The sequence below is a fragment of the Oryx dammah genome, unplaced genomic scaffold, assembly GCF_014754425.2.
Source record: "Oryx dammah isolate SB20612 unplaced genomic scaffold, SCBI_Odam_1.1 HiC_scaffold_25, whole genome shotgun sequence".
Classification (NCBI taxonomy): Eukaryota; Metazoa; Chordata; class Mammalia; order Artiodactyla; family Bovidae; genus Oryx; species Oryx dammah.
In genome coordinates this window covers 10257493-10276914 of record NW_024070209.1, presented here as the reverse complement: position 1 = coordinate 10276914, position 19422 = coordinate 10257493, and the positions used below count along the sequence as shown (strand labels likewise).

Sequence of the window (19422 nt, the reverse complement as noted above, 5' to 3'; positions counted from 1 at the left end):
GTTTTTAGACTGAAAGAAGAAATGTGTGGTGGATAAGACAAGATTCCTGAAGTTCTCCTAGACACACAGGTTAGAGCTTCCACTTTTCCACTACCCTGGGGACTGGTGTGGTGTTGTAGTGACATCACTGGTGTCCATTCAAAGACAGGGCATCACCCCTAAGGTTCCCGTCTGAAAGGGTTTGCAAAACTCCACTACCTATACTCTCATGGGAAACTTGAAGAATTCTGAAAGTTCTGTTTGTCATGAGGAGCACAACTGTGGCCAATAAAGAGATAATACAAAGTGCATAGATTATCACATATGTGTAAAAGGTGTGTTTGGGGTGTCTGCTCTGTTGCCACTCATATGGATGTAGTCTCCAGGCTATGGCCAGCCCTCTCATACTTCCCTGTAACTCTGATCTGAGGCACAATGATGGGACAACCAAAGGTGGGCAAATTAGAGTATCTCTGAAGAATTACAAATTGACGGATTAAGGAACACATTCTGGGATGGTCCCTTGAGTAGAGTAGATGTGAATACAGAGGCTGAGGAATGGCCTAGGGCAGGGACAAGTGAAGAAGCTGGCTGCAGCAGACTGAAAAAAGATACCCAGAGAGAGGCAGAGACCAGAAGCAGAGATAGAGGACAGCCTGACTTCCCAGGTCCAGCTCCTGAGAGATCTGACTGTCCCTGCGTATCATGAGGTTATCCCATGTTCTGCTGACGCTCCCTGTTTTTGCATAAATTAGCTTAAATGGGCTTCTGTTTCTTACAGCCGATGAAGTGGCACCTCTCTTTCCCTTGAACATCATATACAGGCTCCGACAGCTCACCTGAGTTTGGGGGGTAGTTGCAAAGCTGGGCATATCAGATTGGGGGGGTGGGCGGGGGCTCTTGACTTTAGAACTCCTGACAAAGGATTTCCAGAGAGGACAATTCCTTTAGCACCTCTTGAGTCTGAAGGTTGTGATCCTAACAAGATGGGAGATGGAACCACTCAAATCAGTGTGTATACCTTGTTTTGATTCTAAATTGTACAAACCAACAGGGAAAAGGTGTTTTTTGAGATAAGAGGGAACATTTGAATCTAGACTGAATTTCCCATCAAATTAAGAAACTATTCTTAATTTTGTTAGGAGATATAATGACATTGTGATTGTGTTTACAAAAGAAGTGTAATTTCATAAAGATGTGTACTAAATCTGGGGTTTTTTTTAAAACATTCCAGCAAAAATAAGCGACAAAACAAAATCCCTAAAAGCAAACAAAATATTTTGCTTTTGGAGACTAAATATTAATCACTGGTGAAGCTCTATGATGGATACATGGGGGTTCACTATTACCCTATTTTCTCTACTTTTTGTGTTTGAAATTTTTCATAAGAACTTTTGGTAAATATATGTATATATAACATATATGTCTATATACATATATAATTTATATATGTAATACAAAACCTAGACAGTGTATTAAAAACAGAGACATCATTTTGCCAACACAGGTCTCTATAGTCAAAGCTATGGTTTTTCCAGTGATGTATGGATGTGAGAGTTAGGTCATAAAGAAGGCTGAGGGCCAAAGAATTGATGCTTTTGAACTGTGGTGCTGGAGAAGACTCTTGAGAGTCCCTTGGACAGCAAGGAGATCAAATCAGTCAATCCTAAAGGAAATCAACCCTGAATATTCATTAGAAGAACTGAAGCTGCAGCTCCAATACTTTGGTCACCTGATGTGAAGGGCTGACACTTGAAAAAGACCCAGATGCTGGGAAAGATTGAAGGCAGAAGTAGAAAGGAGAGGTAGAGGATGAGATGGTTAGAAAACACCACTGACTCAATGGACATGAATTTGAGCAAACTCCAAGAGATAGTGGAGGACAGAGGAGCCTGGTGTGCTGCGGTCCATGTGGTTGCAAGGAGTCGGACATGACTTAGTGACTGAACAACAGCAAGGTTCATCAATAGAGACTAGTGTACCACTCTGGTGGAGGATGTTGATAATGGGGGAGGCTATGAATATGTAGGGGCAGGGCACACATGGGAACTCTACCTTCTGCTCAATTTTGCTGTGAATCTAAAACTGCTCTGAATAAAGTATATTTGAAAGGAAATGCAGATATATACTCAAAAAATATGTCTCAAGTCCACACCTTCTCTTTATTTCCATTGTCACCACCTTGGTTCAGATGGGAACCACCTCCCCTCCCCTCATCACCTCATCACTTCTCCCCGGACCAGCCTCCTAACCAGCCCAGGCTTGCCTCACACTGACCCCTGAGTGATCTCTCTCAGACAGTTTTGTCCCTCTCCCGCAGTGGTCCTCCAGAGTTCTCAGCATCAAGTTCAGACGGCACAACATGGTCTGCGCAGGGCCTGCCTCATCGGCCACTCTCTCTAGGGCAGCTACAGGGAACTTCTGCCCTGTTTCTGCTCCGCTTGTTCCGGGGGCCTCTTCCCCCTTCTGTGCCCTCTCTTGGCTAACCTGACTCGTCCTTCAGGGGTCTATGTGAACAGCTTTTCTTCCTGTAAGCCTGCCTTGGTCCCTTCTGTCTGGGTTAGGGGCCCCTACACTGCGCTTTCTTAGCACCTCAGCACCAAGCGTCTAGTTATTTGCCTTGGTGCTCCGTTAGACTGAGAGTCTGAGTGAATAGGCACAGCATCTGCCATGTTTTTCGGACCTCTAAGCGTGTGGTTCACGTCTTAGAGTCAGTAAATGCTTACTAAATAGTAGTTGAATGAATGAGTGACATTTGTCAATATCTGTGCTAAGAACTTTCAGCTCCCTTCTCTGCTTTCTACATAGAGAAGGCATCTCAGGCCCTTTAAGGGTGATTCCAGGTGACTGGCAAGATCAAGAGGACTGGGGTGCAGACGAAGAGGGCAGATGATGTCAGGAGAATATTCTACAAGGCTGTAAGCAGGAGCAGTTTCAAGGTTGAAGCAAAATTCAGGCTTCCTTTTCCATCAGGTACAGAGTGAGAAAGCATCTCTGCCTGTGAGCGGAGAACCATTCAGGGCTTTTGAAAATGTACTGATCTGGTCTGATGCAACTAAGCTGACCTACTTCTGCCCCTCTTTCTGCCTTTTCCTGATCATGGCAGGAATATTATCAGAGCGTATGTGCCTTATAAGAACATTCTGGCAAGTTAAGCTCAAGGTTTGCTGAGTTGAGATCAGAGGCAGCTTGGATCTGGAGTTCAGGGAAGGCTCCGATGTCTATTTTTTGAGTAACCCCAAAAGTCCCTCTGCGCGCTGCCTGGCTTCCAGCCCAGATCATCCTCCTTCCCTTCCTCCCCTGCGGTCAGGCAGATCCAAGCTTGAGAGACAATGGAATCCTGGGTAAATTGTTTGCTCACAGTGAGGGAGTCCCCCCCGACCCCACCCATCCAACCCTCCCTTCAGGCAAGGTCAGTATCAGCAAAGAGCCAGCTGCACTCCCTTCCCGGGAACCCTAAAGAGACAAACTTAATAAAAATCTATTTTATTAACAGCCTGACCTACCAGCATTGATCACGTTAGAAATGACGCCCACATGCACACTCCCAACCACGCACATGGACCAGGCTCAGCAGAGCTCAAAAAGCCGTTTAAATCTGTCCAGTGGTGACTCCTTCTCTAAGGGCCCAAAACATCCCCCCAAATTAATAACCCCCAGAAAGCAGTGCTGGGGAAAATTCCTTGCGGATTTGAGATTTTCACTCTGTTAATCTCCTAACTCAATAAAGCAAGCACTCTCCCAACAAATTAAATACTTTTATTAAAGGGTGCCCTCCCGCAATCTCTTTGATGTGGGTACAGACTTGCAACCCTCTCAGGGTCTGAGTGTCCATGGGAGGGGTTGTTCCTGCTTCCTATCATTTTTTCCTGTTATTCCAAGGAGTCTCAGAACCCACTGGGATTTGCTGGTTCGACCTTTGGCTTCCCTAAGTAGATTGCACAGCCTGTCAGCTGAGGGCAATTCTTACCATTCTCTGGTAGGGGTGACAGGCCCAAAACAGGCCCCTATGTACCTCTCCTGTTGCAGCCTGCCAGGAGGAGCTGGCAGTACAGCTGTCCAGGCCAAGGTGGACTGGCTGGCCAGCAAACAAATCTTGTCTCTGACCTCTGCAGAGGCCTGCTGCCCAGACCTGCAAGAGTGAGCTGCAAACCAGCCAGGGTGAGCTGGAGAGATGATAAAGAATCTGCCTGCAATGTGGGAGACACAGGTTTGATCTTTGGACTGAGAAGATCCCCTGGAGAAGGGAATAGCAAGAAGGCTGGAGAAAGGATCTCAAGATAAGGAGGACTGAGTGGCTCTCCCCCAAATGTTTCCTTCCTCAAAAGACCCTCAAGATGCTACTGTTTCCATCAGCCTGGCACTGGGTTCAGCTGTTAGACTTCCTCCAGCCTCCAGGTTCCTTTCACTGTGGGTGTGAGGAGCTGCTCGGGTTACACTGGGGATCCTTCCCAGGTCTCTTCAAATACTGTCCTTGGAAAGCTGCCTGTGGAGAAACACCCACACCCATTGCAGACGGCAATGCCAGGCCCCTTTATATTTTATAAGGGGCCTTCTTTCAGAAACATCATTATCTACAGTTTATCACTCTCCTTCAGGGTCTATAGTGTGCAAGGCTCTGAGAATCCACACTCAGATTAGAAACTGGGTATCTCATCTATGGCAACAGCCATGTGTCTGAGGGCCTCGGGCCTTCTCAGAAAAGGTTCTGTGTATGTGAGTGACAGGCACTCATGGGGGCCTGGTCCTGGCAATTATTGCCAAGGGTTCTGAATGCACACCTTGCCCAGGATGGGGAGAAGTCACCCCCTTCCTACTGGGCATTGGAGAAGGCCTTTCTCAACTTTTGTTCTCTCAATATGCCCTGCTTTGGGCAAGAAAGGCATTTGCCCAGGGAGTTATAAGTCCTTCAGAAGCATTAAGCCACAATAGCTCACACTGGGCCCTGGGCATTTGAAATATTGTCTCCTCATTTATCAGCCCCAGATGGATGTCCTGGGCTCTGTGGCTGTCCCTGTTTATCTCTCACAGCAGTCAAATTCCCTCCAGACTTAAGTCCTCCCCTGGAAATCAGAACAGAATTCCTAGAAGTTGAAGGAAGGGGAGAGAGGTGGCTGGGAAAATGGGGAAAACAGAAGGAAGCACATAAGCACTCAAGTTGGAGACTCAGACAGCCATGGACTGGCATCCAGACTTGGCTACCTGCATGCTCTGACTCTTGCATTGATTTGACTATTAATCTCACTATCGTCAACTATGAAATGAGGATAATAATATTTCCTGCCTCCGCAGGGTCATTGTGCAGATTGAATGAGAGGAGCCTGTGAATTGTTAGCATGCAGTAAGGGCTCCTTGAATGGGCTGATAAGAAGAGGCTTCGTACCTTCCGGACAGGGATTGGGCCCATGAGGCTAGGAATTCAATCCTTCTGAAGCCTGCAGGAATTTGCTAGTCACTCAATGGCCTCTTTTTCCTCCCAGGAAGGACTGGAGCGGGGGAAGCTTGGGAATGTCAAAATCTGCTCCTCGTTCTATAGAACAACTACTGAGGTGAGTGAGTTTGGTAGGTGAGGATGGGGCCCAGGCTCTGACTGGGGCAGCTGCCAGGTTCTGGGTGCTGTGGTGGCCTCCAGGCAAAGCCAACTTGGGCACAGCTGGCAGTAAGTCCAGGCATTCTCAACTGGGGCAATATCAGCCTCAGGGGAGCAAAAATGCATTCTTAGGGGAGCAAAAAAGTTTCAAACATTGTTTGTGGGGCTCCAAACCTCAACCCTACCTGAAAAAATATAATTTCTTAGCATTGCATTTGTCTCATTAGAATAAAAAATTTAATTTTATTTGAGCAAAGTTAATTTTAATTACAAATTTGGGTGTGGGACGTTAGTACAAAAAAGCTGGAGAACATTGTTATATTCTGTCTTCCAGACTCTCAACTTCTGTCCCAGGGCTCCTCCTCTTCTCCCCCAGCCCTTCCTGCTGCCCCTTCCTATATCCTGCCTTCCCCCTGGGCCCTAGGCAGCATTTGGCACTGCTAATTGGTCTAGGTCAGAGGCCTTTGTGCCCCAGGTACTGGGCACAGTCAGCACTATTCCTTACCCTGATTCTCCGCTGGCTCCCGTGACTTCACTGTGTGGGTCCCCTCCAGCCGTCTGCTCTCCTCTCTCTTCTATTGCCCCTACTCACAGCTCCTTCTGATCCCCATGTACCTCTATAGCTCCACTCTGCTTGTCCTGCCGCAGACTCTACCAAGTTCCTTTGCTTCAGTGCCCACTGGAGCACCCGACTGAATTTTTCCTGGGACACGTTCTCCTTCCTCCAGGCAGCACTCGCACCTATGCCAGCCTGCTTGGTGCTCTCCCTTTCACCAACATTCAGTTTGACGTGAAAGGACATATGCCCTTGTGTTATTCTCTATAGCTTCACGGGTGTCTGTTCTACTTTCCCACGTGGATTTTCATTTCTTTGAGGATGAGACAATCATAAGTTTCTGTTTGCTCCTTAGTGTCCACACCAATTCTGGACACCAAGGAAAGGCAGGTAGGTGGGTCTCTGGGGGCCAGGAAGTGCCCTGGCAGGACTCAAGGTGCTGCTGGTCAGCTCAGCCTGGGCCCAGGCAGACTGCCGTGGGAAGCCCCCTCTGCCGCCCTCCAGGGAGGGACTCACCTGGCCGACTCCTTCCACTCCATCTGGTCTCCATCATGCTGCAGAGTGTCCATCTCTGTGAAGAGGGTGGGGTTGGGAGCCTCATCTTCCTCCCCCAGGATGTCCTGGAGCTGCTCAGCAGCTGGAGACCCTGCAAAAGGAGGGCAGCGAGCTCTGCTGAGTGCCCTGTGGGAAGTGGAGGCCCTTGAAATGGAGCAGAAGCCAAGGGCAAGGGGAAAGTATTTCCTACTCAGTAAGACTAAGTCCACCTTCTGGGTGAAGCTAGAGTTGGATGTGGGTGGATGTGGGTGGGATATTCTCCCAGATAAAAGAGATGAGAGGATTTAATCTGTATTCAGACTCCAGGGACTTGTAGCCGACACTGAAGAAAGATGGAAAATAGCCAAAGCCAGGGCAGCAGCGAGGATAGGGAACAGAACAGATAAGCGAGGTGAGAAAAACTCTGTCCCAACTTCAGCATAACGGAGGGATCCCTTTTCCACTGGGCCCCAAAGAGTCACCTCCCACACTGGCCTTAAAGGGGCGATCAGCCCTGTGAAAGGATGTGCTTGCACCAGTGTGCCATGCGGGCCCACCTTCTTCACAGGCACGATGACAGTCTGTCCCTGACCTCCCAGTGTGCTCTCCAGCTGCCCAGGGGGTGTTGCCTCCTGGGGGTCTCTCAGGCACCTCAGGTCAGCATTCAAACACAGAACACGTGCCCTTCCCCAAACATACTTCTCCAGTCTTCCCTGCCTCCTCCTCTCCCATGCTCCCTCCCTTCCTTCTTTCTTTCGCTTAATATCTGATGAATGTCTACTCTGTGTCAGGCACTGGTCTAGGTGCAAGGAAGCAAAACTGTGAAGAAGGCCCAGATATCCTCGATCTCCTGAGCCTCTCCAGTGGCAGATGCAGACAATAAACAAGTAAACAAATCTAGAAACAGTCATTGCAGGCAGTGATAAGTGTTCTGAAAAAAAAGAAAAGACCACGAAGCTACGTTAGATAGCAAGATCAAGAAAGGCCTCTCTGAGGAGGGTATATTTGACCTGTGACTTGGAAAATGAGAATGAGCCACTTCCACAAGTGCTGAGAGTGCGCCTAAGGTCTGAGGTAGAGCGTGCTGGTTAGGGTACCCAGAGCATGGTGAGCCAGAGACAGAGAGACATACCATGTGACATCAAAAGCATGACTGTCTACCCAACTGCATAGGTAGACTCCCTGGATCATCCTCACCTCACCTCTTTCTCTCAGCTCCACTCCCACATTAAAAGTTTTCAAGAATCCTTTTCTTCCTCACCAATTCCATTGCCTCTGCCCTGGTTCAGTTTCTCACTGACTCTCTTTTGCTGTTGCTGTTCAACTGCTCAGTTGTGTCCGACTCTGTGACCCCATGGACTGCAGCACACCAGGCTTCCCTGTCCTTCACCAACTCCTGGAGCTTGCTCACACTCATGTCCGTTAAGTCAGTGATGCCATCCAACCATCTCATCCTTGGCCACCCCCTTCTCTTCCTGCCCTCAATCTTTCCCAGCATCAGAGTCTTTTCAAAAGAGTCTCTTTAGGCTCTTTGCATCAGGTGGCCAAAGTATTGGAGCTTCAGCTTCAGCACCAGTCCTTCCAATGAATATTCAGGGTTGATTTCCTTTAGGATTGACTGTTTGATCTCCTTGCAGTCCGAGAGACTCTTATGAGTCTTCTCCAGCACCACATTTCAAAAGCATCAGTTCTTTGGCACTCAGCCTTCTTTATGATCCAGCTCTCACATCTGTACACGACTACTGGAAAAACAGTATCTTTGACTATACGGACCTTTGTAGGCAAAGTAATGTCTCTGCTTTTGACTGTCTTTGGGCTTCATCAAGTCTTCCTCTCCCTCCAAGCTTCTGTTTCCTTAGTTTATCATCCCCTTTGGCCCTCACTTATTTCTCCATTGACTCCCAACTGTCAATAATTTTAGCTACTGTTTCATCACAGACTCTACCCTCTTACTCTTTTACTTCCCAGTAACACCAGACAGCTGATGCCCAAACAAGAACTAACTGACCCAGTCTCTACCTCTGCTGGTGTGTCCTGGGGTGCAGGGAGAGGCAGTGTGGTACACAATGGTACGGTGGATGCAAGGCGCCCGCTGGGTTTTCAGTCTAGCTAGATGTCAGTGTGAATCTCAGAGGTGCTACTTACTCATGAGTGAATTCAGTCTGAGCGAACAAGGTTGTTGTCCCAATCAATCAGATAGGGAGAATAATACACAAGACACAGGGCCTGGAATATAACAGGTACTAATTCCCCTTGCCACCAACGCTAGCACCCAGGCTCATGAGCCCCTCTGCATAAACCACCCCCCTCAGCTGTGCCAATGAGGGTTTCCACTGTTATCAGGTCTCAGAAGTACAGTCACTTCCATTCATTCTTGTCAGTGTCCTTTCCCATGCCCCTCTAAGCAAGCCTCTTGATGCATCTCCTACCTCACTTCACCTAGAAAATAAGGCCTTCAGGCATGAAATCCATCAACTTCCTCCCTTCTAGACCTTCTGTGTCCTTACCATTGCTGCAGTCTACCTCTGAACAAAAGAATTCTTCCTCTAGCCCATCTCTGACCCTATCTGTTCCCTTCTACTGGATTCTTATTTCTTTAACCAGCCTTTCCTTACCTGGGTCTTCAATTTCTCTCCTTCACCCTTTTTCTCTCAGCCTGTAAATAGCTCTTCCTACCTGATCCTGTTCTCTTTTTCTCTTCCCTCCCCTGAACTTCTTGAAGAGGTGGTTAACACTCACTGTCTACTTCCTCCTTACCAGTCACTTCCCAATATGCTGCAACTGGTTCATCCCCACCACACTAAAGACGTTGACTAAGGCAGCACAAAGATGTGTTTAATTTAGCTCTCATAGACGATAATAGTTTTTTTAAATGTTGCTAACATAAAGAATTATGAAATTTCATGTAAAAATCTAGAGACCTTTCTTGAAAATTCAGACACCCCGATGACAGTGCCTGTATTCTACTTGGCAACAATCAGCTAGAGCTGAGTGATGGACAAGCATATGCACTTCAGTTTGCCACAGTCCCCACTACTCCCTCCTCTACTGCTAATCTCATTTATGCTAAGCACCCAAGTTTAACTGTGTTCTCAGCTCTCTCTTTTTGTCTTATTCTCAAATCAGTAAGTCAATAAGATAAAATAATCAACAGCACTGTGAACCTATGGTCTGGCTTATCTCTCTGGGATATCGGTGATGCTGACTGCATCCTCTGAAACGAGATGCTCTCGGTTGTTTTAAGGCAGTACTTTCTAGATATTTTTTCCTGTCTCTTTGAGGACTCCTTCTCAATGTCCTTACCTGGCTCCTCTTGCATGTCTCCCTTAAATCTTGATCTTCCTCAGGATTCCTCCTTGGCCTTCTTGTCTCCCCTCTTTCTACACTCTTCCTGGACCATCTCATATTCTTTCTGGCATCATCCTATGGCCAAAGTCACCAGTGTCTCTAGGTCCTAAGTGTACTGGGCATTTCCAGCTGCCAACTGTCCTGCTCCATCTGGGAGTTTGGCAGTCTTCTCAGGGCAGCCTCGACATATTCAAGGTATCTTCTGTCACTCCAGGCTTATCCTCCTCTGTTTTGATTGATAGAGTCCCTAGCTATCCAGCCATCTAGAGGAGAAATTTGGGGCTCACTCTTGAAACCTCCTTCTCTCTCATCATCCATGTCTAATCAGACACTAACTTCTTTCACTCACTTCCTGACTATTTTTTTGGCTCCCTTCCCTTTCCCCACCATTGCCACCACCTTTATTCGGGTTTTTATTGTCTCATATTCCTGTCATCACAATAACCACCTACTGCTCCCACTGTCTCTGGTTGCCCCATCCATCCCATGCCCTAGGTAGCAGCAGAGTTAGCATTAACGAACTGCTCCTTTGGCAAACTCCTGGGAGTCATGGTATTTTGGGGGGCAGCACCATAAAATATTGTGCATATGAGTTAGAAATAATTTTACTAGCAGAAAATACTACCAATTTATCTGTATATAGCTTAAAGGACTGCATTTACTTAAATGATTTTTTTACTTCTGAATTTTTCTACTACTTTAAACTTACATCCTTTTTATTGATTATTGATACTTGTTGGCAGGCATCAAAGGTTTACAGAAATTTTATAGAAGAAAATTTAACAGTTGAACAAATAACATTATTTTTTCCTTAAATTGGGAGAAGACTAGGACTGCTTTAGTCTGAGAGGGTAAACCAGTTCTCCGTGGGATTAGAGTTCAAGTACTACTCTCTTCAAATGTAGATTTGGTCATGTTACTCTTCAGGTGAAAAATATTCAATAGCTCTCTAGGATCTAAAGCCTGGGTCTATGACATGGCTCTAAACATCCATCAAGATCTGGCCCTAACCTGCCTGGGTAGGTTCTGTCACGTCCCTCATCCAGACACCCCAGCGACCCTGGACCCTGTATTTTCTAACTTCAGCTACCCTTGCTTGACCCCACATGCCCTGGATTCCAGCCACATCAGACCACACACAGTTCTCTGAGCAGGAGAGCACGTGACTCCTTGGACCTTTTGTGCCTACCATTCCCTAAATCTTTAATCCCCATCCCCCTTCAAGGCCAAATTAGAAGGCAGATAAGTGGAGCTGGTATGAGAGGATGAGACAGGACAAAGAGCGGGACGCCTGAGCCAGCTCTGCTGAGGCATTACCTGTTGCCCGGAAGAGCTGAGCGCCGGGGTCTCCAGCTGTGGACACTGCCTCTGGCCCCAGCCTGTTTCTGCTGCTGCCACCCTGGCCGCTGCCGCTCGCTCCTCTTCCCCACCAGCAGGGCTCAACAAACTCACTTTTGTTTCCAGTTAAGCACCAGGGGAGGTGAGGGGAGAGGAGAAGAGGGAGAGGGAAAGAGAGGGAAAGGGAGAGAGAGAGGGAGGGACAGGGAGAGAGAGAAAAGGAATATGTGAGAGACTGGGGAAGTGGGGAGAGCGTTATGTGAGAAGATGTAGTAAATGTGAGAGGCAAAACTATCAAGAGTGCATTAAAGATACTCTGAGAATAAGAGAATTGTGTGTGTTTGTGTGTGAGAGAGAGAGAGAGCGAGTGAGCAGTGAGCGAGAGCAAAGACTCTCAGGTTCTCAGATGCACTGGGGAGAGAAGGTCTCGGTGGTGGCCGAGGCAGAACCTCTCACAGGCAGCCAGGTCTCCACAGCAGCAGGGGGGTGGCACCTGCAGGCGCTGAGAGGCCTGGCAGGACTGCCCTTTTGCCCCCTCCCCCATGAGCCCTTCCCCCAAGCCTGGGGGCCCTAGGGGAGCCCAGGCACCTCTCCTCAGGCCCCTTTATAAAAGCAGAGGTAGGATTTTCCTTGAGACTCCCTGGAGCTTCCTTAGGGCCTTGGCTGCAGGTGAGCTGGCTGGAGCAGGTTCTGGCCCGGCCTCTCTCAGTCATCCAGCCCCAGGGTGGAGGTGAGGTGGTCTGAGGAGAGGTGCTATGGGGTCTCAAGTTTCACAGCAACTGCCCTTGGTCAATAATGTCCCCTGAAGCTGGTTTCTTCCTTTCTCCAACTTCACAACCCAAATCCTGATCCTTTCCTTCTAAGTCTGATTCTAAGACAAAATGCCAAATATCACTTGGTGGGTGTTTTCTGAGAGCCCATGGACAGGGGAACTGGTCACTTCAGGGTAAGTGGTGAACCCCCCTGGGGAACTATTTTGCTCTGCTGAGAAACTCCTAATCTCCTGGGTTCAGTTCAACAAGTACTTACTGAGTACTTAGAATGTGCCAAGGTTGATTAGAGGTCATGAGTGGCTGCTGCTCCAAGAAGCTCTGAACCCTGAATTTGCCAAGTCTCAGAGCTGGGAGAAAGCTGAGCGATGGTTGAATCCAAACACTTCACGGATGAAAAATCTGAGAACTGGTTTATAGCACAGAGGGCCCAACTGGGCCCCCAGTTACGGGAGCCTAGAGGAGAGCAGTTTGCTGACACCCTCAGCCAGCACTGCAACTCCCAAAGCCCCTGCCTCTACCACCGGCTCCCTTACCACATCTTCAGGCCTGAGACTCAAAGTCAAGTGTGCCCACTTTAAACCTGAGAACATAGCAGCAGAGGCTCAGGGCTGTGTGATTAGGTCGGACGCCCCAAGAAAATGCCACCACCAAGGAGTTCCTGCTTTGGCGGGCTCCTTAGCCTGAAGAATCCCATGGACGGAGGAGCCTGGTAAGCTACAGTCCATGGGGTCACTAAGAGTCGGACACGACTGAGTGACTTCACTTTCACTTTTCACTTTCATGCATTGGAGAAGGAAATGGCAACCCACTCCAGTGTTCTTGCCTGGAGAATCCCAGGGACCGGGGAGCCTGGTGGGCTGCCACCTATGGGGTCGCACAGAGTAGGACACGACTGACGTGACTTAGCAGCAGCAGCAGCAGCAGCAGGGCAGGGTGGTGAAGAGATGGGCCCCTAAAGGGTCTCAGGCTACTGTTTGTACTCCACTGTGGCTGGCGCCAGCCCCTCTCCTTCTGAACACCACTGGGCAGACCTTGCATGCCACACTGACTCAGGGGCTGTGTCTGATCTCGAAACCCCAGAGGAACACCCACAGAGAGATCACCAAGGGCGCCAGAGGATTCTCTTTATTCCTGTGGTGCTTTAAGAGCTCAGACCTGGGTTCAACTCCCGACTCTGATAATTACTGGCAGTGGGATCTTGGCAAAGCATTAAGCAGTCTGAGCCTTAGTTTCTCCATCTATAAAGTGAGAACAGTCACCCCTGCTTTACTGGATTATGGTGACCATCAAATGAGATGGTGTATGTGACATGAGTGGCACAGTGCTTGGCATAGGCCAGTCACCAGTAAACATTGCTATGGCTGATGTTGCCAACAGGTCTGACATTTTCCTTTCTCATAACAGCTCTTTTAAACATTCCAAGAGCTCAATCCTTCTCAGCTTCTGAACACTACTTACTATTCTCAGGCTACCCCTCCCCATCTCCCTTCCCTCAGATCCTCAGAAACCTAGTGATGCGCTGGGTTTCATGCCTCAGGGTTTCACTGCATCTCCAATGCACTCCAGGTCCCATACGCAAGTTCATCCACAAATGAGAGAGGCTGCAGATAAAAGCCCCTCTGGTCAAGAGCTCACAGCAACAGTTACACAGTGATGGCCCAAGTGGACTGAACTAGCAGTTTCTGGGAGAAATCCAACCTTGGCAGGACCAAGCTTGAGGAAACACACAAAAAGAAGCAAACAGAATCGTGCTTTTACTGGTGGCAGGGAGGGGGCATCTGTCTAGTCATTAGCTGAGCAAAGCACAAAGTCACCTGGATTGCAGCTGGACTGCAACCTGCAGGTATTCAACTCCTAGAAGACCCAGGAGGTGTTCAAGACCACCAGAAAGTCAGTGTGAGGGCCTGGGGTCCTCAGCTCAGAGTCTTCTCAGAAGTGCTCTCTCCCAGGCTCCACTTGAGTCACTGGACACCCAGCTTGGTGAGGTCAAGGTCTGGCTTGCTTACGTTGGTTACTGGCCCCAGAAAAGGGTTCACAGCATGGGCATTCAATAAACATTTGCTAGGTGAATGAATTTCACTGCTTAACACTCGTGAGTATATCAGCAAGGACCAGCCTCAGCGGAAAGAAGCCGGGAACAAGGAAGTGGAGCTAGTTATGGTTTTTCCAGTAGTCATGTATGGATGTGAGATTTGGACCATAAAGAAGTCTGAGCACTGAAGAATTGATGCTTTCGAACTGTGGTGTTGGAGAAGACTCTTGAGAGTCCCCTGGACTGCAAGGAGATCCAACCAATCAATCTGAAAGGAAATTAACCCTAAATATTCACTAGACCGACTGATGCTGAAGCTGAAGCTCCAATACTTTGGCGAAGAGCTGACTCATTAGAAAAGACCCTGATGCTGGGAAAAATTGAAGGTAGGAGGAGAAGGGGATGACAGAGGAAGAGATGGTTGGACGGCATCACCGACTCAATGGACATGAGTTTGAGCAAGCTCTGGGAGTTGGTGATGGACAGGGAAGCCTGGTGTGCTGCAGTCCCTGGGGTCACAAAGAGTTGGACACGACAGAGCAATTGAACAACAGCAACAAAGGGGATCGAGAAGAGTCCAAGGCCCCCAGGTTCTGAGGAGTGGGAGAGACAGAAACGGAGGCTCCAAAGTCATGCCTGCATTCATCTGAGGCGGTCTTCAAGAGAAGACAGGGAGGCCCCAAGTCCTAGTTTCATGGACCGTAGGGATGTTTTTTTTTTTTCTTTTTTTCCTACAAAGCAGTCCATAAACTCAGAATATGCTCTCTGGGAAGGCAGAGAAGAGACTCTGCGAACCTGTAGTGTTTATGGGAATCGTCCTGTCAGTAGCTTCAGGTCATCTGCTGGCCCAGACACTCCCTCACCCAGGGGATGACGCTCTGGTGGCTGCGTTTGTGGAGTACTTGAACCGTGCCTCTTGGCCATGGTTAACTGAACCAGGAACAGTTAATTGGACACCTGACTCAAGCCTGGAAATTTTGAATTTGGTTTCTGAGATAGCTGGGTGTTTCCTAATGGAAGGAGCGTATAAACTGAAAGCTGAAGGCAAGGAGAGGCAGGAAAGGCTACACACATCGAGAAAGAAAGCAGACTTATAGAAGAAGCAGGGGGCAGGCCATGAGTCCCAAAGAGGGGACTGAGAGCGTGTTCACCCTCCTGCTGAGCCTGGCTGGTCGTTCTTTTGGGACTGTGAGAAACTCCTTTATTCATGTAGTATAAACTTTTACTCTCCCTCACTCCCTCCCTGCTCAAGACAGCTCAAGTAGGGTTCTGATTGTTGTTTAGTTGCTAAGTCGTGTCTGAGTCTTTCAAGACCCCACGGACTGTAACCAGCCAGGCTCCTTTGTCCATGGGATTTCCCAGGCAAGAACTGGAGTGGGTTGCATTTCCTTCTCCAGGAGGTTCTGATACTTGTGATCAAATTACTTTTTAAATCATGAGTCTCCCTCATACGAAATTCTAGGGCATGGAGATTTTCTTCTGTATTCCTTCTCAAAAACGGCAAGTTTAACAGTTATAAAAGAATGTTAAGTCTAGCTAAAGGGCTAAACTTAGACGAGACAGATTTTGTCTTTAGTTAATACTTTGTGTGTGTGTGTGTGTGTGTGTGCTCAATCACTCAGTTGTATCCAACTCTGTGTGTCTTTAGCTGTGAAAATATGGGTGGTGAGCTAAGGTGGGGCTGAGGGAAACTGATGTGACCAAAAAGTGAGGGAGGGGAGTGAGTGTACTGAGAGGGAGGGGAGAAGCCGGGCTGGAGGGGCAGAAGAGAGTCAGATGTGAGGGGACTGTGAGGCGCAATGGGGTGAGGTGGGAGCTGCCAAAAATATGGTAGAGAAAAGTAGCCAGTAGGAAACTTCAAGTGACAAGGGGATTTTTAAGAAAGGGAATATTTAGTGAGTGAAGTGAAGGTCACGCAGTTGCGTCCAACTCTTTGTGACCCTGTGGGCTATACAGTCCAGGGAATTCTCCAGGCCAGAATACCAGAGTGGGTAGCCTTTCCCTTCTCCAGGGGATCTTTCCAACCCAGGGATCAAACCTAGGTTTTCCACATTGCAGGCAGATTCTCTACCAGCTGAGCCACAATGGAAGCCCAAATATTTAGTATCTCTCTTTAAAAACTGTGTATCTCTGCAAGGTGAAAAGGCTTCATGGTTCAGAACCTCAAGAAAGTCTGCTCCTCACTTATATGTGGTATATGTGACCAATTTGGGGGAGACCAAATGAGGACTGAACCCCATTCCTGAGCTGTAGCTTGCCTAGAGGTGAGAACAGATAACAGGTACAAGAAGTGAGACACAGTGAGACTGTGAGCCCAGCACGCAGGTCTTGTAGCAGGAGTGCTACTGGGACTGGACACCTCTGGAAATTCACAGAAGTTTAGGCAGAGGCGAGGACACGAACTCTCAAGGAATAAGGTAAATCCAAGTAACATATGTGTTATAATAACTTTATATATATAAATTTTTTTTTTTTTTTTTCTGCACGGGCATTCTCTAGTTGCAGTGAGCAGGGGCGACTCTCTAGCTGCAGTGTGCGGGTTCCTCATTGTGATGGCTTTTCCGGTTGTGGAGCACAGGCTCTAGGGCGCTTGGGCTTCGGAAGCTGTGGTGTGTGAGCACAGTAGTTGTAGCTCTCGGGCTCTGGAGCACAGGCTTAATAGTTGTGGCACTTGGGTTTAGTTGCTCCATGGCATGCAAATCTTCCCGGATCAGGGATCGAACCTGTGTCACCCACATTGGCAGGCGGATTCTTTACCACTGAGCCACCAGGAAAGCCCTAATAACTTTGTATTTATCAGAACTTTAATGGGTTCACTTGCAAACTTGAACTTTCAACCTTAATTTCCCATTAAGATGTAAAGTTCACTAACTCAGGATTCTCTTCCAATAGGGGTTTTTGTTTGTTTGAATGTTGTATATGTTGATAATTCCAGGAAATAAAAGAAATCCAATTGTCTTTGTTCCTATGTTGGAAACAAAGCCTGTCTCAGGAGTCCCTTAGTGGAGGAGATGTTTTAGAGACAAATTTGTTCTCTGTCCCAACCCTCACACCTTCCTTATCAGAAATGGGAAGGACCATATGAAATCTATTTTTGGTCCTAAAGTCTTGAAGTCACACGAGGCTCAAACACCTGGTGAGAAAACAGCCGCTTTCTCCCCTACTGCTCGTCTTGGTGGTTTTGATCTTTCAGTGACCCTAGAGTTGTTCAGAGCTCGGCAAGTAGCAGAAGACCTTAATACTTTTTCACACCCCTCCCGCCAGAAAGATCTCATTAGCTTCTCAGTACCAGTGAGAACAGCCAAACTAGAGGTCTGCTCATAAAGGAAAAAAGATCTGGGCTCCTTGCTTTGAAATTGGGTTAACACAAATCAACTGAAGTTACGTGCCAAGTGCCTGTAGTGTACCATGTACCATGTGAAGGACTTTGTGTCTGTTTTCATTCCATCTAGGAGCTCACAGCAAAGCGTGACCAACATCCTGAATTTCTTTGAACCGACCGACTTTAGCACTGACAGTTCCATGTCCCTTGTCCTGGGAAAGCCCTCTATCTCAGGCAAACTGCAACAGTTTGTCACCCTACAACAATCTTCCACTCTACAGATGAAGGCACTGAGGCCTTCACCCACCAGAGCCTACACACCAGGCCGGGCTTGGCCCATCTCCTTTCTCTTAGATCTTGGCTCCAGTTCTTAGCACCAGCCAAGAAGAGCCAAAGAGCAGTCATATTTCTACAGGTGCTCTTCACCCCCTTTCTCCTAATAGCTTCTCCAGAGGCTCTCAGAGCCAGAGAATGCATTCTTTCAAGGGAAGGAAGCATGGCTTTTACTGATTCTCACCACAGCTTGATGGTTCTATTTCCTGTATACGTTCTGCTAGAGTCAAAACTGGAGGAAGAGGTGGTCAAAATGATATTCATATTGGAGGAAGGGGTGGAGGTGGGACAAATAATCCTATGCTACGGCATATTATATTCTGGGATATGTACTATCTACCTATCCCTTTCATCATAAGGTAGTTTGGCTGCTTGAAAAAATATAATCCTTAGCCCATGTCCAACTGGTCATGACTGACTGGTGATGACTTACAAAGGGCCGAAGTGTAGTGGAAGAGACACACAAGGGTTTTGGAGTCTACTGATGTTTTCAACTTCTAGCTTCACTGATTCCTGCTGTGCCACACTACATCTCTTTGAAACTTGATTTCCCAATCTGAAGATGAGGATAATAATATCTTCTTTTTATTAATGTGATGCTTTTAGTTAACAAAATTGTAATGAAATGCCATTTTGCGGTATAAATATCTTTCACACACATCATCTTGCTGGATTCCTGTTGTTGTTTTGTGAGGCAGGAACTAAAGGAGTCACCTGTCAATCCTTCAACTACACAGCCTGCTTTACTCTCAGGCCTAGCTATGTCTAGCCACCGTGCGTGGCCCACCCCCTGACCCCATTCTGCACAATTCCTCTCTTCTGTAAAGCTAGGTCCTCTTGGACTTTGTGGCCAGCTGAAATGCCTGCCTGGGCTGTCTGAATGGATTCACAGAATAGACAAGGCACTCAGAGAGGAAAAACACATCTGGTCATTTGCCCTGCAGCAAAGCAAAGTGGCAGATTCAGGAAGTCACCTAGATGCTGTGCAATGATCTGGGCACTGGTTTGTTTTCCTTTCCCCAGGGCACTGTCACTGACCCGGGGATCCCATAGAGTAGGGTTTATATTTGCATCACACACACAATGCCCCCTCTGATTTGGAACAAGTGAAGGACAGAGAGGTGGACCTCTACCACCCCTAACAGAATGGCTGGAACAAGTTCAGCTGCCATGGGTGAAAACTCACTGTGATTGCTGACCTTGCTTGCAGGCTTTGTGGCTCCCTCAAATCAAGAATGTCTGTAACTGGGGCCTGGAAAGTATTCTTAGAGGTAGGTGGGTTCTATCAGAATTGTTAAAGTTCGTGTTTCCATTTTGAAGATAATCTTTAAAAGATTTATTTTATTAGCTATAAGGATAAAACTTATAATTCAAAATTGTAAGATGTTTTATGGAAAAAAGCCTTAATGAATTAATACATTATTTCTCAAACTGGGATTTTATGGTCCCTTGGGGCTCTACAAATATACAAATGCACTTTCATGAGTCTACAATAAGTTATTTTCCCTTTAAAAGAAGTTCTTACTTTACCCAAGCTTGAAAGACGTGGCCTGAAATTTCCTGTCTCCCTATGCCTTCCCACTGTCTCCCCTGTTCCACAGCCATGCCACGTGTCGT

General features: G+C 47.5%; 1 protein-coding gene across 2 annotated transcripts in view; it reads right to left on the bottom strand.

The window, feature by feature from the left end:
* Positions 1–19422, bottom strand: part of SLC4A5 (solute carrier family 4 member 5) — a 92809-nt gene that overhangs the window by 62032 nt on the left and 11355 nt on the right. For both annotated transcript variants that reach the window (XM_040223862.1, XM_040223863.1), the window contains exon 3: positions 6642–6771. In XM_040223862.1, coding sequence (XP_040079796.1) covers positions 6642–6771 — 130 coding nt within the window. The remainder of the gene's footprint in view (positions 1–6641; positions 6772–19422) is intronic.